Below are 22190 nucleotides of genomic sequence, written 5' to 3' on the forward strand. Positions count from 1 at the left end.
TTTGAAATTTTCTGATAAGTATTAGAGTCAGTTGAATAGAGAAGAACAGACAGGTAGTTGTGTTATAGAACCTTTTAATATTTATTGCACCTCACCAGCAACAGATTTATCCTACACTTGAAGTGCAACAAAAATAAACAGTAAACAATATAAGAAAATAACAATCAGCAGTAAACAATATAAAGTGAGTTTAATCAATTAAATCTCTCACAACCTGAGACAACTGGTCAAGTAGACATAGCCTACTGTACTTCAAGTAATTTGACTTGAAATAGTGTTTATATCTCACCTCGCAAAGGACAAATTTTCCTCTAAATGCTCTGCCATCATATCCCTCTGCATCTGTTTTGCGTGTGTGTGTTTGCCGCACGTGCTATTCCGGCTCTGATTGGCTTACCATGACACATGACTCTGACCCTCAGCCAATCACAATCACTTCCATTGCATCTATCTAGGTGGTGCATTCAGGTAGCCTCGTCCCCCTACTCCTCCTGTCACCCTCAAAGCGTCTGCCGTCCTCAAGATGGAAGCAGCATTCTTGCTGGCTGACAGTGGGGGATGGGAACGAGGCTAGCATTCAGGTGTAGCAAACACAGAAACATTCAGGAGTAGCAAACACAGAAACATTAGCAAGCTTTGGAAAGCATTATCTAATTGAATGAGTAGGGACAAACAGCCTGGAGTCACAAGAAGTTTGTGCTGTAATATTCAGATACAGAATTATCCGAGGCACCCTAAAGTGCACACGGCGCCAATATTGTTTTGCTCACATGATGCGGGAGTGAGTTAGCGACACGGCCTGCTGAGAGCCGTACGTTTGTGTTAATGTTGAAGTTATATGTAGTATTAAAGAAACAGTGCCAGCACGTCCTGTGTGGTATATCTTTGCTAAGAAAAAGCAAAAAACAAAACACTTGCGCTATTCTCGAACCTGAACGCACCCTAAGTCTTGGATGACAAATAAACAGAGCACAGTAATGGACTCGCTACGGCTGGTAGTTTCTTCAATTTATTCAAAGTAAGTAACGCACTGCTTTTGACCGTCAGTAACGGTAACGGCATTGTAACAGCAGAAAAAATAATTAGTTAGATTACCCCGTTACTGAAAAAATAACACCGTTATTTAACGGAGTTATTTATAACGGCGTTATTCCCAACACTGTACATGACATTTTATGGAACTCAACAAAATACTCCCGAGAAAGTAAAAGTTTTAACAGTTAGGATTATTATTCTTTAAAACAACAAGTAACATATTTTTCGCCGTGAGAAACTATTTGTATGTCACTGGAAGTTGAGTTGACAGTCAAACTAATAATGTTTCAGATTTCCCTCTGTAAAAATCACATTAATTTCCAAGTAAACAGCCAGGGCTGGACACTGCTCCCGGTTCCCCTTAGTATGCAAGTCAGCACATGCCTTGGTCTATCACTAACCTAAACTAGCACAGAACTAATGTTGCAATTAGACTTAACTAGGGCTGTCCCAAACGATTATTTTTCTCCTGATTAGTCTGCAGACTTTTTTAACGATTAGTCGTTTTTTTTTTTTTGCAATCTTGCAATTACATTTTTGGTGACGATTATTAGTTCACAAAAACATTATGGAACACTTAAATTCTTTATTAAAGTACAAATAAATACCTACCTAACAATAATAAATCACAAATAAACAATGAGGTCAAATGCTGATGGCATTAACGAGTGCAAAAGAATGGAATGTAAAAGGGGTGGGAATAGGGCTGTGACAAAATATCAAAAAAAAAATTTTTTAAAAATGGAACCAACAAGTTGCTACCAAAATTTTCCACCATAATAGTGTTAAGTTAACTCTAAGGCTGCCTTGACGGTGTTCGACACCCAATCCATTTAGACTGGGAACGTTTGTTCATTCGAAACCAGAGCATTCACAGTCATTCTGTCAGATTTTCAGGGCATTTACAGGTCATTTGCTGTTCAGTTTAGGGCATTTCCAGGTCATTTCCTGTTGAGTTTGAGTCACTACCTATTCATTTTGGTGATTCCCAGGTCACTTCCTGTTTTGTAACACAAAATAAACGGGAAGTAACCCATAAAATACCCCAAAATCAACAGGAAGTAACTGAAAATCAACAGGTAAATGACCCTAAATGGCACAAAATTACCTCATTGCCTGGCATTGGCTGCCACTGACGGCCGTAGACGTTTAATCCGTTTGAAGTGGGAGGGTTCAATCGCTGCCACCCTCCCAGTTAAAATGGATTGGACGTCTACTAGTGATAAACTCATTCCAATTCACAGCAGAAGCTTGTTTTTCTGTTTATTAGTTGTTTTTAGAATATCGTAGAATGGGAACCTCTTGGTACCTCATAATAAAAGACGATTTGCTATACAAAGCTCACAAAACCGATGATCTCACGATATGCTGTTACAACTATGATCGATACATTGGTCAGGAAATCATCCTAGGATATTCTACAAAACAACTAATAAACAGAAAAACGTCCAATCCATTTGAACTGGGAGTGTGGCAGCAAATGAACCCCTCCCACTTCAAATGGACCCCTCCCACTTCTATAGGGCTGTCAGGAGCAGCCAATGAGGTCTTTTTGGGCCTGTTGATTTTGGGGCATATTATGAGGCATTTTATGAGTTTTATAAGTTTTGGGTTCCAGAACAGGTTGTGACCCGGGAATGAATCGGCAGTGACTCAAACTCAACAGGAAGAGATCTGTAAACACCCTAAAATGAACAAAACGTGACTTGTAAATGCCCCGAAAATCGGAAAGGGTGACTCTGAATGCTCTGGCTTTGAATGAACGGACGTTTTTTCACCCTTCCCAGTCTTAATGGATTGGGCATTTAGCGCCGTCATTGGCAGCCATAGAGTTAACTGAGACACTATTATTGTGGAAGATTTTGGAGGCAACTTGTTGGTTCCTTACATTATTTTTATACATTGACACCTTTATAAAACGATATTTTGATTCTTGGCATGAACGTATCTATGACCTTTTAGGATGCAAAGTACCACGATATATAACCATTTCGATATTTTGTCACACCCCTGGAATGTAAACAGATTCACTTTTCCAACAGGATTCAAAACAATTCTTACGTTGTCTTTCTTTGGTACGTCTATATTGTTCTCAGCATTAGAGTGAGCACCAGCTGAGCAAATTAATGTCATTCACCAGAGTGAAGTACGTGAAAAAAACTTAATGATGCACGTTGATATGTCGATGTATCAGGGCCAAATAAATACATTTAAAAAAAAAAAAGGACTACAAATTTAAAGTTGTATTATGCATTCCAAAAAGAGGACACAAATAACAGACATTAATAATCCCCGTTCAGTCTTATATTCAAAGTTTCTATGGACTGATAGAACGCATACACGCACACACATGAGCCTGACCTGTGTGCGTGGAATGACGTGGGTGCTTCAGTTTGCCCCGACTCGGACATGTGGGCAATAATGAAATATTGCTCATTCAGCGCACAGAATGAAAATCGAAAATTGTAAGGCTTATTCTTTCCTCCGTTTTATTTTTTTATGACTGTGGTCAAGCCCGCTTCATGCTTAAAAGCAGAGTTCAAGCTGGGCGCTAATGCCTACATGGCTGCCGTCCTCCGTACCTCTTGCTTTTTGCTGACGTAATTGCAACACAAATTCCGATTTGGGAGTTTGACAGTTCAGACCGCCAGTCACGTTCTAAAAAAATGTGGCCCGGATCGGATTTGAACCACATACGAAAGGCTACGTTCATACTACAGGTCTTAATGCACGAATCCGATTTTTTGTCATATCCGTTTTTTTGGCGTGCCCGTTCAGACTGACTTTGTCCATTGAGACCGTTCAAGTATTACGCATGCGCACTAATTCGGAGTCCGACACGCGCTGAGCATGAAGACCCGCATGCGCAGAAGCATCAAAACAAATGACACACGTCATCCGTCATTCCAGGGATATCATATTTTGCTTAAACAAATAACAGACATAAATAATCCCCGTTTAGGCTTATATTCAAAGTTTATATGGATCGATAGCATGCACGCACTGTCCCTGCATGTCACACACACATATGCGCAGTTTGCCCCGACTCTCGGCCGTGTAGGCAATGTTGAAATATTTCTCACTTGGAGCAAAGAGAAAACTGAGCATTCTCGGGTTTATCCTCAACCCATTTTTATTTTTTATGACTGTTGTCAAGCCCAGCCCTTCCCCAAAAGGCGTCTTCACTGCAAGCTAGGCGCTAATAACGCACAGCGGCACCGCTACGTTAAGCGTCTCTCTCGCTATTTGATGACGTAATTGCTGCATGAAATCCGATTTGGGAGAGTGGACAGTACAGACCGCCGCAACAGTCTGGAAAAATGTGGCCCAGATCGGATTTGAACCACATACGAAAGTGACCCAGATCGGATTTGAAATGGTCCAGTTCTATGCGACTTGTCACGTTCAGACCGTCAAGTTAATGCCTCACTCGAGTCGGAAAAACACGAAAAAATCGGATTCGTGCATTAAGACCTGTAGTATGAACGTAGCCAAAGTGACTCAGATCGGATTTGAAATGGTCCACTTCTATGCGACATGTCACGTTCAGACCGTCAAGTTAATGCCTGACTCGAGTCGGAAAAACACGAAAAAATTGGATTCATGCATTAAGACCTCTAGTATGAACCTAGCCTAATTGTGCAAGTTCTCCCACTTGAAAATATTAGCGAGGCCTGTAATTGTCAACATGGGTAAACCTCAACCATAAGAGGCAAGATGTGGAAAAAAAAACAGAAAATCACATTGTTTGATTTTTTTAAAGAAATTATTTGCAAATCATGGTGGAAAATAAGTATTTGGTCAATACCAAAAGTTCATCTCAATACTTTCTTATGTACCGTTTGTTGGCAATAACGGAGGCCAAACGTTTTCTGTAACTCTTCACAAGCTTTTCACACACTGTTGCTGGTATTTTGGTCCATTCCTCCATGCAGATCTCCTCTAGAGCAGTGATGTTTTGGGGCTGTCGTTGGGCAAGACAGACTTTCAACTCCCTCCAAAGATTTTCTATGGGGTTGAGATCTGGAGACTGGCTAGGCCACTCCAGGACCTTGAAATGCTTCTTACGAAGCCACTCCTTTGTTGCCCTGGCTGTGCGTTTGGGATCATTGTTATGCTGAAGGACCCAGCCACGTCTCATCTTCAATGCCCTTGCTGATGGAAGGGGATTTTTACTCAAAATCTCTCGATACATGGCCCCATTCATTCTTTCCTTTAAACAGATCAGTGGTCCTGGTCCCTTTGCAGAAAAACAGCCCCAAAGCATGATGTTTTCACCCCCATGCTTTACAGTGGGTATGGTATTCTTCGGATGCAATTCAGTATTCTTCTCTTCCAAACACGAGAACCTGTGTTTTTACCAAAAAGTTCTATTTTGGTTTCATCTGACCATAACACATTCTCCCAGTCCTCTTCTGGATCATCCAAATGCTCTCCAGCGAACCGTAGAGGGGCCTGGACGTGTACTTTCTTCAGCAGGGGGACACGTCTGGCAGTGCAGGATTTGAGTCCTTGGCGGCGCATTGCGTTACTGATAGTAGCCTTTGTTACTGTGGTCCCAGCTATCTGTCGGTCATTCACTAGGTCCCCCCGTGTGGTTCTGGGATTTTTGCTCACCGTTCTTGTTATCATTTTGGCGCCACGGGGTGAGATCTTGCATTGAGCCCCAGATCGAAGGAGATTATCAGTGGTCTTGTATGTCTTCCATTTTCTAATAATTTCTCCCACAGTTGATTTCTTTACACCAAGCGAAGAGTGAAGAGTTACAGAAAACATTTGGCCTCCGTTATTGCCAACAAAGGGTACATAACAAAGTATTGGGATGAACTTTTGGTATTGACCAAACACTTATTTTCCACTATGATTTGCAAATAAATTCTTTAAAAATCAAACAATGTGATTTTCAGTTTTTTTCCCCCACATTTTATCTCTCATGGTTGAGGTTTACCCATGTTGACAATTACAGGCCTCTCTAATCTTTTCAAGTAGGAGAACTTGCACAATTGGGGGTTGACTAAATACTTATTTGCCCCACTGTACATTAGCCCGACATTGGCACCTAATACTCTGTCGTACGACCCACATAAAGACAACTTCAATAAAAAATGTTGTTATATGGACTAATGCTCCGCCAGCTTGTTGTCTCCTGTCGTCTTCCAAAATTATACCTGGGTGACGGCTCTTCAGGTGATCACTCAGGGCCGACGTGGCTGACGTGGTATGCAAGCTTGGAATTGCAGTGTACCCTCCTTTGTTTCACTGAAATAAATCCATACTTTAGTCATTCTGGTGCGTTTTTTTGGCTTTGTGCCGCTTACGACACTTGAATACCGAGTGTCCGCCATTCTCAACTTTCAATGCATATATTTTTTAACCCTTTATTAACCGTCGACAGGATGGTGTGCTCGTCGACTCATTTACGTCAATGACGTCGACTTGTCGGGACAGCTCTAGACTAAACATTTGTATTTAAAATACTTCCAGCCCAAAATAAAACATCTAATCCATAACAATACCATCTGAACATATTGTTGGCTTTAGTCTGTGTATGTATTATTGGGATTTGTGACGTACCGTGTCCTGTGTTTGTTGCAGTGAAGGTGGTGGCTTGCTTTGCAGACCAGGATGTGGTTATTACTCAGGTATAAAACAAACAGTTATTAGTAGAGTTATGGTGTGCCCATCCTATCATGGACTCAGTTGTGGATTTGTTAATTTTTTAAAAACAATCCACGTCTCTTGTTAAGCAACATAGTTATTTTTTATGTAACTTCAATTTAGGTGTCAATGTGTCTAAACAAGTATGGTAATCATACATTTGATTGTAGTGCCTTCATCTACCCTGCATGTTGTCAATTTTATAATTGTATTAAATGAATAACACAAGTATTGATATTCTTTAACAGTTGGGTCCTAATCCTAGTTTCTTGGAGGGTGAGAAGCTTGGCCGTGGGCACTCTGGTAAACTCAGTCATGGTGGAACCCTCTACCTGGTAAACAAGCAATACCAATTTAAAGTGTGCTTTACTAAGAGCCTAGCTAGAGCTTCTTCCACTACGGTACAAAGAGGGATCAAAGATGCAAACAGAAAAAAAGATGGGAAGAATGGCAACGACAAAGGGTCACCGTGGAGCCCACCTAAGCGCAGTATTAAAGATTTCTTTTCTTCCTCTCCCATGAAGGTAAATTCATTTGTTTGCCTATTTCGATGCATTTGTGAGGCAGACTTGTGACTTTAGGCTCTGTCTAGTCATCAAAAAGGCCACTTAGCCCAGTGGAAGGGCATTGTGATGCAAAGCGCTACAGAGATGAGGAAGTTGGGAATAAGGCGGAGGCAAGTGAAGATGAGGACGAGAAACGAGCAGAAGAAAAGCTCAGGCAGCTCCAGGACTTGGCAGAGACTGCCATGAGTGAAAGCTGTAACAAGCGCAGCCAACCTGCGTCTACTGCTCTCTCAGCCTGCGTGAAGAGCATTTGGCAGCAGATTGGCAGCCTCATGCTTTATACGGCGGCAGGCGTCAGAGGAAGTGACAAGGTGGGCATTGGTCATCAAAAACAGTTATTCATTTATGTGAATAAAAGTGGAACTATTGAGCTGAATGAGTAGTGTGATAGATATTTTCATTAAACATTCAGCGTTTGTTGTCAACTTCTCATCAAAATGAGAAGTTTGTTTACTTCCCACATTTACCAAGCCATTTTTTATAAGATTTTAGGGTTTTTAATAATTATTGTAAGAATTGGAATGCCTTCCACTGCAGATTGCTGGGTTTGACATAGATGGCTGCATCATCACAACTAAGTCTGGCAAAGTCTTTCCCACCGCACCAGATGACTGGAAGTATGTCTGTTTCCCTGAAGCCCCCAAAATCCAAATGTTCCCAAGTGGAGGGTGCTTTGCTTTGTGTGTATCCCTTACAGGATTCTCTACCCCGAAATTCAACCTCGGTTGGCCAATTTAATCAAGAAAGGATACAAGGTAGGAGGAGCAAAATGATACCTTCACTTGACATAGTTATACTAGATATAATCAAGATTCAAGACAGACAAACCTAAAACAATGTTATTTTGTTATTTTTGTTGTCCCAATTTCTCTTTTTCTAGGTGGTATTTTTTACCAACCAAATGGGGATTGCTAAAGGAAAATTGAGACCAGAAGTGTTTAAATCAAAAGTGGAGGACATCCTCACAACATTACAGCTACCTGTGCAGGTGAAGGGTGAATCCAGATATTACACATCTCTGACTCATCTATACTGTATGACCATATGAGATCCAATACAAAAGATTATGCTTAGTTTTAATTTACACATGAACTCTAATTGAACAATAATACAGTTGCTTTTTTCAAGTGGGGAAAAACAGGAGCTCATTTCATAGGGAGGCATTTCTAATGTTGTGGTTAATAGGTGTTCCTGTTGACTCATATTTGGCGATATGATTCACAGGTCATGATCGGACTCGATTAATCCCGATACGACACTTAAAGACGATTATTGCGATATTTTTATGTCACTTTAGAAAAAACAAATCAAAATGGACATAAAAGCATAGACTGAGTTTGTCATTTGGGAGAAGGGGGTGGAGGGCAAAACATGAAAGAAATTCTAATTATCCATCTTGCCTCCTCAGGTGTAGTTTTGGTAAAGCAAGGGACCGTCTCTAAGGTGATAGTCACATGATCTGTTCGAAAAATAATTTTGACCTATTATGGAATACTTTGTAGGATTCTTGTTCATTTCATTGATTTTTGTTGTTTGTTTCATTACAACTTTTATACAAAACATTTTTACCTGCTAGGTCTTTAAATTCATATTTCTAGTAAAGTCACAGTGAAATATTTCAGCCACGAGGGGGCACTGCCTCCTCTGCCTCCCCTCAATCTCACCGTATGCATAAAAGTACATTTATATCAATTTATTCCTGAAACCTCATCCAGCACTCTATTAAAAATGTTCTTGTTTTATGTTTGTTTATGCTTTAGTCCATACCTGCTTAAAGGTAGAATTCGAAATACTCCATGCCTCCGTTTTTGCATTAAAATCCAAAATGAGCCCAAATTTCAGATGAATAATCCGAGCAAAACGATCAGAACTACCCCATCTGCCATTGCTGAGGTAGGTCACACACAGCCAACAGCAGCTAATGTGACTCTTTACATTGAATGACTCTGGGCTGCTATAGGTGTGCAAACACCCCAGTAATGGCAGCCAACCACTAGAGGCCACATACACAAATCTCTACTTGGATTAGTCTAATGTTGTTACTTCAGAAGACTGCAAGGCAATGCTATTGCGCGCTGCCAACTAGTAGTAGAAGTGCAGCCATTAAATTGTTTTTTTCTACCAAAAACACACGAGTAAAGATCGATACAGACGGATTTTGATACGACACGAGAATTGCGTGGCGTAATGTCGCATTATATCTCAGAATCGATTTTCACCCCTGTGGTTAGCTAAAGTACATCACTATTAGAAACAACTCTAAATTCAGTTCACCAATGAAACTATTGAATACCTTTCAATAATATCTTTTAGATTGTGGCCAGTTGGTCATTCATACTGACGAGTGCCTCATTAGGTAAACCTTGTCTGTACCAAGTTGAATCTTCTTTACACACACAATTTCATTTTTGGGTAAATGCATTATTGTAAATGCTTACTGGGTGTTGCTAATCCCTGGAATAGTGTTGTTGTATGTACTGTACATGGTTATTCAACGTTTCGGCTGGGTGTGTACTGTACATAAAATATAATGATCTGCTACAGTCAAAATTTTATTTCCCTTCTCAGTCTGCACAAAGCTAATGTGTGGATTGCGGTCTTTTTCATAGGTGTTTGTAGCAACTGGTCCGGGAATATACAGGAAACCAGTGGTGGGAATGTGGACTCATTTGTGTGAAAAGGTACATTTAAAAAGTTTTGAAACAGGTCGCAGGTCAAAGAATGTTTTACAACTACTCAAATTAGTTTTGGGTGGCATCCTGAAAAACAGTTTAACATTATAAAGTTTTTTTTTTATTATTTTGTATGATTCCAATTTAGGCCAATGATGGTGTTCTTGTGGACAATGCGCAGAGTTTTTATGTTGGAGGTGAGTCTGTATCGAAAGTGTTTAATCCTGTTTGCATCACAATTCTTTCGGTATCATTGGTGTCTTCAATATGAATTATTTCCTCTAAATGAAAAAAAAAAACTTTGACCCTTGCCTATCTCAACTAAATCGTAGTACACGTAATAAAAATCACAAGGCATCACACAGTGTATTGCTATTTTACCTGAAACAATTTACAGGATTAAAAATCACTAGAAAGAAAGGATGTAAAAACGGTATATCTCTCATTGTCACGCGACGCTTAATCATCTATTTATGGATACCTCTTCAGTAATTTTAGGGCTACCATTGTAGATCTTGATACTATGTGTACAACTACTGTATACAAATTGTATTAGAAAATTAGAATTCACAACTGTAGGGAGCTCTCTGGTGCAAATAACTCTCCTACTACATACAGTATTTTGATTCAATACAAAGTAATAAATAATTATGATTAGGGATGTCCCGATCGAATATTTTTGCGTCTGAGTCCGAGTCACCTGATTTTAAGAATCTGTCGATACAGGGTATCGATTCGGTACCGGGAAAAAAAGTCAATTTAATTTTTTTTTTTTTTTTTTTTTTTTTTTTTTTATAATAAAAATTCCAAACATGTAACAGTACTGTACTGTTTAAAGTACTTCCTCTTCCGCTTTTTCTGGGAGTGTTGCGGAGTATAAAACCTATATTTTTATTCCTTTAGGCAATGCCATTGTATTTCTGGATTATTTTGTTACTTTTTAGCCCTTAAAAATTTGTAAATAAATATATACATATCTATCTATCTATCTATACATATACAGTGGGGAGAACAAGTATTTGATACACTGCCAATGGGTTTTCCCATTGACTGTGTATCAAATACTTGTTCTCCCCACTGTGTATATATATGTATACAGTGCCTTGCAAAAGTATTCGGCCCCCTTGAATCTTGCAACCTTTCGCCACATTTCAGGCTTCAAACATAAAGATATGGAATTTAATTTTTTTGTCAAGAATCAACAAGTGGGACACAATCGTGAAGTGGAACAACATTTATTGGATAATTTAAACTTTTTTAACAAATAAAAAACTGAAAAGTGGGGCGTGCAATATTATTCGGCCCCTTTACTTTCAGTGCAGCAAACTCACTCCAGAAGTTCAGTGAGGATCTCTGAATGATCCAATGTTGTCCTAAATGACCGATGATGATAAATAGAATCCACCTGTGTGTAATCAAGTCTCCGTATAAATGCACCTGCTCTGTGATAGTCTCAGGGTTCTGTTTAAAGTGCAGAGAGCATTATGAAAACCAAGGAACACACCAGGCAGGTCAGAGATACTGTTGTGGAGAAGTTTAAAGCCGGATTTAGATACAAAAAGATTTCCCAAGCTTTAAACATCTCAAGGAGCACTGTGCAAGCCATCATATTGAAATGGAAGGAGCATCAGACCACTGCAAATCTACCAAGATTCGGCCGTCCTTCCAAACTTTCTTCTCAAACAAGGAGAAAACTGATCAGAGATGCAGCCAAGAGGCCCATGATCACTCTGGATGAACTGCAGAGATCTACAGCTGAGGTGGGAGAGTCTGTCCATAGGACAACAATCAGTCGTACACTGCACAAATCTGGCCTTTATGGAAGAGTGGCAAGAAGAAAGCCATTTCTCAAAGATATCCATAAAAAGTCTCGTTTAAAGTTTGCCACAAGCCACCTGGGAGACACACCAAACATGTGGAAGAAGGTGCTCTGGTCAGATGAAACCAAAATTGAACTTTTTGGCCACAATGCAAAACGATATGTTTGGCGTAAAAGCAACACAGCTCATCACCCTGAACACACCATCCCCACTGTCAAACATGGTGGTGGCAGCATCATGGTTTGGGCCTGCTTTTCTTCAGCAGGGACAGGGAAGATGGTTAAAATTGACGGGAAGATGGATGCAGCCAAATACAGGAACATTCTGGAAGAAAACCTGTTGGTATCTGCACAAGACCTGAGACTGGGACGGAGATTTATCTTCCAACAGGACAATGATCCAAAACATAAAGCCAAATCTACAATGGAATGGTTAAAAAATAAACGTATCCAGGTGTTAGAATGGCCAAGTCAAAGTCCAGACCTGAATCCAATCGAGAATCTGTGGAAAGAGCTGTTCACAAACACTCTCCATCCAACCTCACTGAGCTCAAGCTGTTTTGCAAGGAAGAATGGGCAAGAATGTCAGTCTCTCGATGTGCAAAACTGATAGAAACATACCCCAAGCGACTTGCAGCTGTAATTGGAGCAAAAGGTGGCGCTACAAAGTATTAACGCAAGGGGGCCGAATAATATTGCACGCCCCACTTTTCAGTTTTTTATTTGTTAAAAACGTTTAAATTATCCAATAAATTTTGTTCCACTTCACGATTGTGTCCCACTTGTTGTTGATTCTTGACAAAAAATTAAAATTTTATATCTTTATGTTTGAAGCCTGAAATGTGGCGAAAGGTTGCAAGGTTCAAGGGGGCCGAATACTTTTGCAAGGCACTGTGTATATATATATATATGTATATATATATGTATATATATATATATATATATATATATATACACAGTGGTACCTCTACATACGAAGTCAATCCGTTCCAGGACCTTGTTTGTAAGTCGAAATGGACGTATGTCGAGCAGGATTTTCCCATAGGAATACATTATAATACCATTAATTCGTTCCACAGCCCAAAAACCTTCACTAAATCCTTAAAAAATACTGCTGGTACTATTACAAATGGCAATTACACATAGCAAAACAAATAAATTATAACTCAAAATCGGAATAATAATCATAATAATAATAATTCCTGTATTAATGTAACGAATCGGGTTCTAATGTGGCGGACGTTTTTTGCTGACCCTGAACGCACCGCGGGGCTGACGTGCCAGAGACACACCGGTGAGCTTGAGTTTCACTTTCACTTTGAATGTTTTCTTGAGAACACCGTCAATTGCGGCGGACAGAAGGTGTTTTTGTTTTGAATAAGTTGTGAAATAAATGATAAAAACGTGGCGAAGTTGGCGATTTCTCTGGAGATGTTACCACAATAAGAATTGTCAGCTTAACTAATAAAGACTGGCGAACGATGGTCGGAGGAGGACCGTGGAGATGTATTGTTGAGCCATTTCACGGATGCCCACCCTACGCTCATATTTTTCTGTCATTTGCATCTTCATTTAGAAGGTAAGCGTCAACTTTTTCCTTGTTTCACCACCTGTACCAACCTTTTCTGAAACCAGTGTTGATTTGTCACACAAGAAAATCCGCCGTGCATTCGTCTGCGGTACTGCCATTGTCGTCGTATTTCGAGCATGTCGTCGGATGTAGAAACAAATGGCGAGTCAAATTTTACCTCGGATGTCAAAAAGTTCGTGTGTCGAAGCGATCGTATGTAGAGGTACCACTGTATATATAAATGTATATTATTTTATTTTATTTTATTTTATTTTTTAAAAACGCGATCCTTTTCACTCATGTCCGATCCTCTGCAAAATGGCCTAATCGGATCGGGGACATCCCTAATTATCATAGCATCATTTTGTTTCTCTCATGCTCACACATCCATAAAGCGTAATATGAGATAATTATAGTTTATTAAAGAGTATTTTTTTAATTTACTACATAGTTCATTGCATACTGGTATGGGTGCCAGCAAACAAATGTATCTTATGACTTTACCCAAAGATGCTGCAGGTAGACCTGAGAACTGGGCTCCAGGGAAAAAGAAGAAAGACTTCTCTTGCAGTGACCGGCTGGTTAGACCTCTTCTTAATTTAAAAAATAAAATTATAATAACAAAACATGAAAAACAAATTTGTGCAAAGGTGAATAAATATACGTTTTGGTGTATCAAAGTGTTTTTTCTACCCGCAGTTTGCTCTGAATCTCGGCCTGCTGTTCCACACCCCAGAGGAGTATTTCCTGGGCTGGAAGACTGCCTCTTATAATTTACCACAATTTGACCCTGTAAGAGAAAAAAAATGTACAGCAATCTGTAATCTCTAGATTAAGACTTGATCAAAGAATGCTGAGTTAGTATTTTACTGGTCAATTGTCTCATTACACTGCACTATTCAAATTGTGTAGATTTGCATTTAAAATTAAGATTTGAATTCTAGAGGAAACTCGACTCTACAGCCAGGCTCTATGACCCGCCATCTGCATCCCTCACTTCAAGCAAGAGAGAGGTCATTGTTGCCGTGGGCTTCCCCGCATGTAGGTGAATGTTGCTGCATGTATTCTCTTTGCGTGTGTTGCCTTTATCAACACTTTAAAAAATATCCTTCTGATCGCTTATCTTTCCTTTGCAGCGGGCAAGTCCACATTCTTCCAAACCCATGTTATTCCAAAGGGTTATGTGTACGTTAACAGGGTGAGTACATTCCTCACAATACCGAAACTCCTTACTTGTGCTGTGTTCAGAATTATTCTCAATCCTGGGTGTGAATTAAATTTAACATACAGGAAGTCCTCAGTATACAGTATATGACGTACAACCATTTGACGTTCCCGATAGCGCACAGCATAAGAACATCATGAAAGTGCTCATGAAGACACTCTGAAATAGTGTACATACTGGTTTTCCATTAGATGATAATATTTTAATGGCCTAGGAGTGTTAATACCAATATTTGCTGTGGTTACGCATAGACTATGGATTACGTTATTTTAAGGTTAGAAACTGTACTCACAAAAAAAAAGAATTAATGGTCATACAGCACAAGAGGAGATGCTCTTGTATTTACATACTTGATGATTTTCACTCCGATGACTAATGTTTATTTCCTATAGCTTTTCTTTTGGATTCAAAATATTTAGGCACTTGGATTATTGTTTTACTCCTGTGTTAGCGTAGGCTAGTTGTAGACTACAGTACTTTCGGACTTATGTTCTAGTCACGTAATTTCAGTAGGCCTACTGTACTTTCCGGACTATAAGTCGCACCTGAGTATAAGTCGCACCAGCAATAAAATGCCCAACGAAGAGGAAAAAAGCAAATATAAGTCACACCGGCGTATGAGTCGCACTTTTTGGGGGGAAATTTACTTGATAAAGTCCAACACGTAGTACATATATGTCATCTTGTTACATGATGAATGAACAACAAAATGCGAACGTGGCCGGTATGTTAACGTAACATAGCTATTAAGAGTTATTCAGGTAACTATAGCATAAAGAACATGCTAACAAGTTTACCAAACTATCAGTGTCACTCCAAAATAACATGTGAAATGATATAATAATGTGTTAACAATTTCACATGTAAGTCCCTCCAGAGTATAAGTCGCACCCCCTGTCAAACTGAAAAAAAAAAAAAAAACTGCGACTTATAGTCCGAAAAATACGGTACAACTTTTCACATCCTCACCAAGTCTAGGAAAAGTCTCTCCTGCCATGTGTTAATTTTTGGGATGTTTCTTTAGGACACGCTTGGTTCATGGCAGAAATGTGTGGCGGCATGTGAGCAGGCATTGAAGGAGGGCCGCAGTGTCGCCATAGACAACACCAACCCAGATCCCGAGTCTCGCAAACGGTAACCCACAAAGTGTCTTTATTATAATAATCGTACATACTTTAATTTCCACACTATAGAGTGCACCTGACTATCAACTGGTCAGCCCAAATTTCTCAAAATTGAAGAAAAAAATCCATATATACACCGCACCTGACTATAAGTCACGTGTGTCCATGTCATAATATAGGATATTTACTTGGAGAGATGTTAGACAGATACATTTCATTGACTAAAAGTCCCACTTATCTTTCTCAGTCTGATACCATTAACACTTGAGTTTAAAAACAAACAACAACAAAAAAGTCAATACATTTACAAAGAACAAAAAATAAAATTCACTTTACCCTTATCTCTATTCATGCAGTGGACGAAATCCGATTAAAAATCCCCTTGGTACGCTATTTTTATTATTTTACAGTCTTAATTATTAACTCAGGTCTAACGGCTATCAGCGCTAGCATAATAACTTTATTGTAGCACATTGTGGCTACCTGTCCTCCTATAACCCGTGAAGACATCCACGACAAGCCTTAAAAAGTCTTCTATTTGTGGAATCAAGCATCAAAAGGAGCCTTCATAGACAAAAAGCCTGATGAGGTGGCTGGCAGGCTTTGTCGGGTCTAATAGTAGCTGTCAAACAATGTCTAACAATCTTATGATTTGACTTAAATGGTTCTTCTATGATGGCACCAAAGGTATTCTCTTGACATGTTGGTATTTACATGGAAAAAGCTGTCCTATTCACCAACTGAGTTTATGAAAGTTGGAATGCTAACTCAAGGATGTTTTCATAAATTATAGAACACTCGCGCGTTCATTAGTTAGAGAAATTACCTCAGTGGCAAAGTCACCATGACGTTGACACCATGGCAAAATAAATTTTATTTATTTATTTTTTGTTTTAATGATTGATAATAATGAGGCCTGTAATTGTCAACATGGGTAAACCTCAACCATGAGAGACAGAGTGTGAACCCCCCCCCCCCCCCCCCCCCCCCCAGAAAATCACATTTTTTGATTTTTAAAGAATTTATTTGCACATCATGGTGGAAAATAAGTATTTGGTCAATACCAAAAGTTCATCTCAATACTTTGTTATATACCCTTTGTTGGCAATAACGGAGGCCAAACGTTTTCTGTAACTCTTCACAAGCTTTTCACACACTGTTGCTGGTATTTTGGTCCATTCCTCCATGCAGATCTCCTCTAGAGCAGTGATGTTTTGGGGCTGTCGTTGGGCAACACAGACTTTCAACTCCCTCCAAAGATTTTCTATGGGGTTGAGATCTGGAGACTGGCTAGGCCACTCCAGGACCTTGAAATGCTTCTTACGAAGCCACTCCTTTGTTGCCCGGGCTGTGCGTTTGGGATCATTGTTATGCTGAAGGACCCAGCCACGTCTCATCTTCAATGTCCTTGCTGATGGAAGGGGATTTTTACTCAAAATCTCTCGATACATGGCCCCATTCATTCTTTCCTTTACACAGATCAGTGGTCCTGGTCCCTTTGCAGAAAAACAGCCCCAAAGCATGATGTTTTCACCCCCATGCTTTACAGTGGGTATGGTATTCTTCGGATGCAATTCAGTATTCTTCTCTTCCAAACACGAGAACCTGTGTTTTTACCAAAAAGTTCTATTTTGGTTTCATCTGACCATAACACATTCTCCCAGTCCTCTTCTGGATCATCCAAATGCTCTCTAGCGAACTGCAGACAGACCTGGATGTGTACTTTATTCAGCAGGGGGACACGTCTGGCAGTGTAGGATTTGAGTCCCTGGCGGCGCATTTTGTTACTGATAGTAGCCTTTGTTACTGTGGTCCCAGCTCTCTGTAGGTCATTCACTAGGTCCCCCCGTGTGGTTCTGGGATTTTTGCTCACCGTTCTTGATATCATTTTGACGCCACAGGGTGAGATCTTGCATGGAGCCCCAGATCGAGGGAGATTATCAGTGGTCTTGTTTGTCTTCAATTTTCTAATAATTGCTCCCACAGTTGATTTCTTTACACCAAGCGTTTTACCTATTGCAGATTCAGTCTTCCCAGCCTGGTGCAGGTCTACAATTTTGTCTCTGGTGTCCTTCGACAGCTCTTTGGTCTTGGCCAAAGTGGAGTTTGGAGTGTGACTGACTGAGGTTGTGGACAGGTGTCTTTTATACCGATAATGAGTTAAAACAGGTGCCATTAATACAGGTAACGAGTGGAGCCTCGTTAGACCTCTTTAGAAGAAGTTAGACCTCTTTGACAGCCAGAAATCTTGCTTGTTTGTAGGTGACCAAGTACTTATTTTCCACTCTAATTTGGAAATAAATTCTTTAAAAATTAAACAATGTGATTTTCTGGTTTTTTTTCCACATTCTGTCTCTCATGGTTGCGGTTTACCCATGTTGACAATTACAGGCCTCTCTAATCTTTTCAAGTAGGAGAACTTGCACAATTGGTGGTTGACTAAATACTTATTTGCCCCACTGTATGTGACAACTTCAAGGTTTTTCAAATAAACATTCTGTGAAGAATACGAACAACTTCAACTGTAGTTGTGGAAAAAATGCCACAACTATATTTATTGTTGAAATCAATGTGCCAATACATCGTGCCAATACACAGATTATTAGATTCATCAAGATTTGACACGTGACGAGTCGATTACAATTCATAAATGTTCAAAAACATAATAACTTAATGACAGCTGCTGCTAGCGGCATGAAATTCAAGACATGTCTGCCACCCGGACACCTTAAAGGATGCATAAGGCTAGGATGGCTGTAGCGGAAGTTATTGAGCGAGAGATTCACTCCTGTTCAAAAGACTCGAAAATAAATTTGTGTATGAGACAGGCAAGCACTCGGTCGCGCTTTTGGTCCTCCTCTGTGCGCGTTATTTTTTAGAGCGAGAGAGGAAGAGAGTGTTGTTGCTCCTTGACTTTCAGTTGTCCAGCAGTAGGTTCAAGTCGTGTTAATTGGAAAATGTCGCCAGTGTGTTGTTCAGTCGCGTGTTCGCCATTCCCATTGCATAAGAGGTGAGTCCACAAACCCTATTGTACTGTTTAGTGTTTATTATTGATGTTTTTGAAATGTTATTAGTTTGCGCCGAGCACAATGCTATTTAGCGAATTCGCTAACATGTATTTCCATGTCAATTTGTGCGTTGTTTGGTGGTGTACAAAAGTTACTGCAGATGCAAAACGTGTAAAACCAGGATTAAGTACAGTGATAACACTACAAACATGCGAAATAGTACAGAAATCTATGAAAACAAAGTATATTGCTTAAATTTAGTTTATTTCTAAAGTCACTTTGTTTGTTTCCAGAAAGTGTGAAATTCATTCCACCAGTGTAAATTTCATTGTATTATTGAGGGAAATAAGTACTGCCTTTGAAACAGCTAATGTTTTTGAACCTTCTTATGAAAAAGAGCAGCTTAAGGTCAGCTTTGTATTGTATAGGCATGTTGAGAAATAAGTATTGCCTTTGAAATGGTTTATATTTTCCTACTTTCTAGTTAAAAAAAAAAAATCGACAGATGGCAAAGAAATCAGGCTCTAAGAGAAGTCAGATGCTGGAATAAAGTTGAACTGGCTTTACTTGTCATCTTTCTCTTGGCAAGAGCACTGATACTTTAAAAAATCAACAACAAAGAAATAAAGCAAAGTATGTGTCACGTGTCAATTTTAATAGCAACTGGCGGTACAGCTTGCAAGCAATGAAATAACGTAACCACATTTTACCACAAATTCAAAATGAAAAAAAAACCCCACATCTCTAATATACTACACAACACTCGTGTATGTAAAACAAAGGAAGAATATAACTTAAAAGTGTAAGCTTGTATAAGGCGCAAACAATATGGTGAGATGGCAAGAACTGCTATGATAAATTGCCTGCAGACATTAGCTCATCCATTTAGCTCTCTATCACAATGAGCTCACGTCGATATATGATTAAGTTAGCCGAAAGTGCTGGAACCAATCAAACTAATTACACCTAAGGGCCAACAGGGGGTTAAAAAACAAACACCAGTAACACAGGGAGGCAATAAGGAGACATGACAGCACTGCTAAATGCTTACTGGCCCAAAACCGATGTCACTATTATTCATTATTATTTTAAAATGCTATTATTGGCCGATAATATCAGTTACCTGATAATATCGGACTTCTCTAACTGTTATGAAAGGTTTCTATGCTGGGAAAAAATGCAAAATGATTTTATCTTGCAAGTTTTCATTACAATCGACTCTGATATACAGTAAAGCAGTGGATGAAGAAATGTTTAATAAATAAAGGTAAATTCAAAATGACGTGTGTACTGATTATCATTTGGTCTGACTGCAGAATCCTGGTTGCCAGAGGATGAATGGAAATAATGTCTTTGTGTTTGTTTCCAGTTATTTGGAAGTGGCTAAAGCTGCGGGTGTGTCCTGTCGTTGTTTTCACTTCTCAGCCTCTATGGAACAAGCCAAACACAACAACAGAGTATGATTCACCTCTCCACATTGTCAGATGTGCTTTGTTGATAAAACAGTTCCCAGAACATTCTTTCATTATGCATTCTTGTTGTTACCAGTTCCGTGAAATGGCACCTTCAGACACCAAACATATGAAAGTCAATGACATGATTTTCCAGAGCTATAAGTAAGTGACACTAGAACCCAAGAACAATTACATTTGTTGTTTTAGCCCAGTCTTGGCTTTGCATAGAATACATTCAACACCATGTAAGCGTAAATCCTTTCTAATGAGTTTTTCTCTCTTTTCTTGCTCTCTCTCTCGATAAACAGGAAACATTTTGTGGCACCAGCTCTTTCTGAGGGGTTCTCAGAGATTCTCAGCATCCATTTTGTCCCTAACTTCAAAGACAGCCAATCAGAAATCTTGTTCAGACAGTTCTCTGAAGGCTGATGATGCCCGAACGTGTATGAGCAACGAAAGAACAATGAGTGTAAACTGTAAAGTTGTGTCAAAATGCAGGGCACAATTAAGAAAAAATGGCCAGGTGTCTCATGCAGCTATAGATTAGTAGTAAAGTTTGCACAAAATGTTGTGCATTATTTCTTAAACCCGTGAATCACAATTCAGCTGTTAGTTTTTATATCCCACTTTGATGAGCAATAAATTGGACACTACCCTACATTTAAAGACATGAGAATGTGTATTTTTGTCCAGGTATATACTGTTCATTCATTTCCACTTTAACTCAGCTAGCTAAGAGCATCACAAGGGTAGCCGAGAGGCAGGAGCTAGGACAGACGGTGGTCCGCCTCGCAGCGGACCGTCAGCTTGATCCAGAGATCCAACGACGAGCTTTTTAACTGCAGAAACTTTAAGATACTCTATTGAAGCTGGAGTTACCGCGGCTGCTGGCACCAGACTTGCCCTCCAATTGGTCCTCGGTATAGGTTTTAGTAGGGCTGCAGCTATCGATTATTTTAGTAGTCAATTAATCTATGAACTAGTTAGTTCGAATACTCGAGTAATCGGATTAGGAACATAAAACATTAAAATACCTGATCTTAGCCTCAAACTGTGTAAAATAATAATAAGTGATAACAATTGGCTAACCTGCATGGCAAAAGTTTGCTAGCTTAAATGCTATAAAATGCTAATGTTTCTTTAGAATGCTCTTAACAAATCGTTCAAACACATATTCCCACAAAAAAACAGCTAAATATACCTATAAACTAAATTACGAATGCATTAAAAAAACATAAGCTCAAACAAAAACTTACCATATGTTGGTCTTAACAGGTAGCAGCTGGATTCAGCCATGTTAAATGAGTTATGTCATATTCACTGTTGCCATTAGAGGGCAGTGTATCCACCCAAATCAAAAGAAATAATGCAAACCATTACAATTCATTCATTTTCCATGCCGCTTTTCCTCACCAGGGTCGCGGGGTTGCTGTAGCCTATCCCAGCTAACTACGGGCAGTAGGCGGGGTACACCCTGAATTGGTTGCCGGCCAATGGCAGGGCACAATGAGACATACAACCAGTCTCGCACACACTCATACCTAAGGATAATTTAGAGTGTTCAATCAGCCTACCACATGTTTTTGGGATGTGGGAGGAAACCGGAGTCCCCGCAAAAAACCTACGCAGCCACGGGAAGAACATGCAAATTCCACACAGGAAGACCGTAGCCCGGGATTGACCCCTTGATCTCATAACTGTGAGGCTGACGTGCTAACCACTCGGCCACACCGTGCCGCCAAACCATTACAACTCCACTTTAATTAAAGGAATTCTCGAAACAGCAAAATTGAATTTTAAGCTTTTTCTAATCAAATTACTCGAGTTAATCGTTTAACCATTGCAGCACTTGTTTAGAGCGGGCTCATTCCAATTACAGGGCATCGAAAGAGTCCGGTAAGAAAATATGTTCTCTTCCAAACCCCAAAAATGAGCAATTACACAGAGACTTTGGGATCATTTTGATGACATAGGACTGACAAGTAGGCAACAAGACACCCCTCTCCATACCGTGCAAGGCCAATTTGTTTTTAAAGTCCAAGTCATACAAAAGTGGATT

General features: G+C 39.6%; 1 protein-coding gene across 1 annotated transcript in view; it reads left to right on the plus strand.

Moving 5' to 3' along the window:
• The window catches only part of pnkp (polynucleotide kinase 3'-phosphatase), a 24625-nt gene extending 3768 nt beyond the window's left edge, over positions 1–20857 (plus strand). Inside the window, exons 2-17 of the mRNA XM_057839060.1 lie at positions 6631–6677; positions 6942–7217; positions 7286–7570; positions 7797–7876; positions 7957–8014; positions 8140–8247; positions 9869–9940; positions 10080–10128; positions 13831–13901; positions 14020–14112; positions 14265–14361; positions 14457–14518; positions 15570–15679; positions 20047–20134; positions 20226–20293; positions 20440–20857. Coding sequence (XP_057695043.1) covers positions 6631–6677; positions 6942–7217; positions 7286–7570; positions 7797–7876; positions 7957–8014; positions 8140–8247; positions 9869–9940; positions 10080–10128; positions 13831–13901; positions 14020–14112; positions 14265–14361; positions 14457–14518; positions 15570–15679; positions 20047–20134; positions 20226–20293; positions 20440–20560 — 1685 coding nt within the window. The 3' untranslated portion in view covers positions 20561–20857. The remainder of the gene's footprint in view (positions 1–6630; positions 6678–6941; positions 7218–7285; positions 7571–7796; positions 7877–7956; positions 8015–8139; positions 8248–9868; positions 9941–10079; positions 10129–13830; positions 13902–14019; positions 14113–14264; positions 14362–14456; positions 14519–15569; positions 15680–20046; positions 20135–20225; positions 20294–20439) is intronic.
• The last annotated feature ends 1333 nt before the right edge of the window (positions 20858–22190 follow it).

This window comes from Corythoichthys intestinalis, chromosome 6 (assembly GCF_030265065.1).
Source record: "Corythoichthys intestinalis isolate RoL2023-P3 chromosome 6, ASM3026506v1, whole genome shotgun sequence".
In the NCBI taxonomy this organism is placed as follows: domain Eukaryota; kingdom Metazoa; phylum Chordata; class Actinopteri; order Syngnathiformes; family Syngnathidae; genus Corythoichthys; species Corythoichthys intestinalis.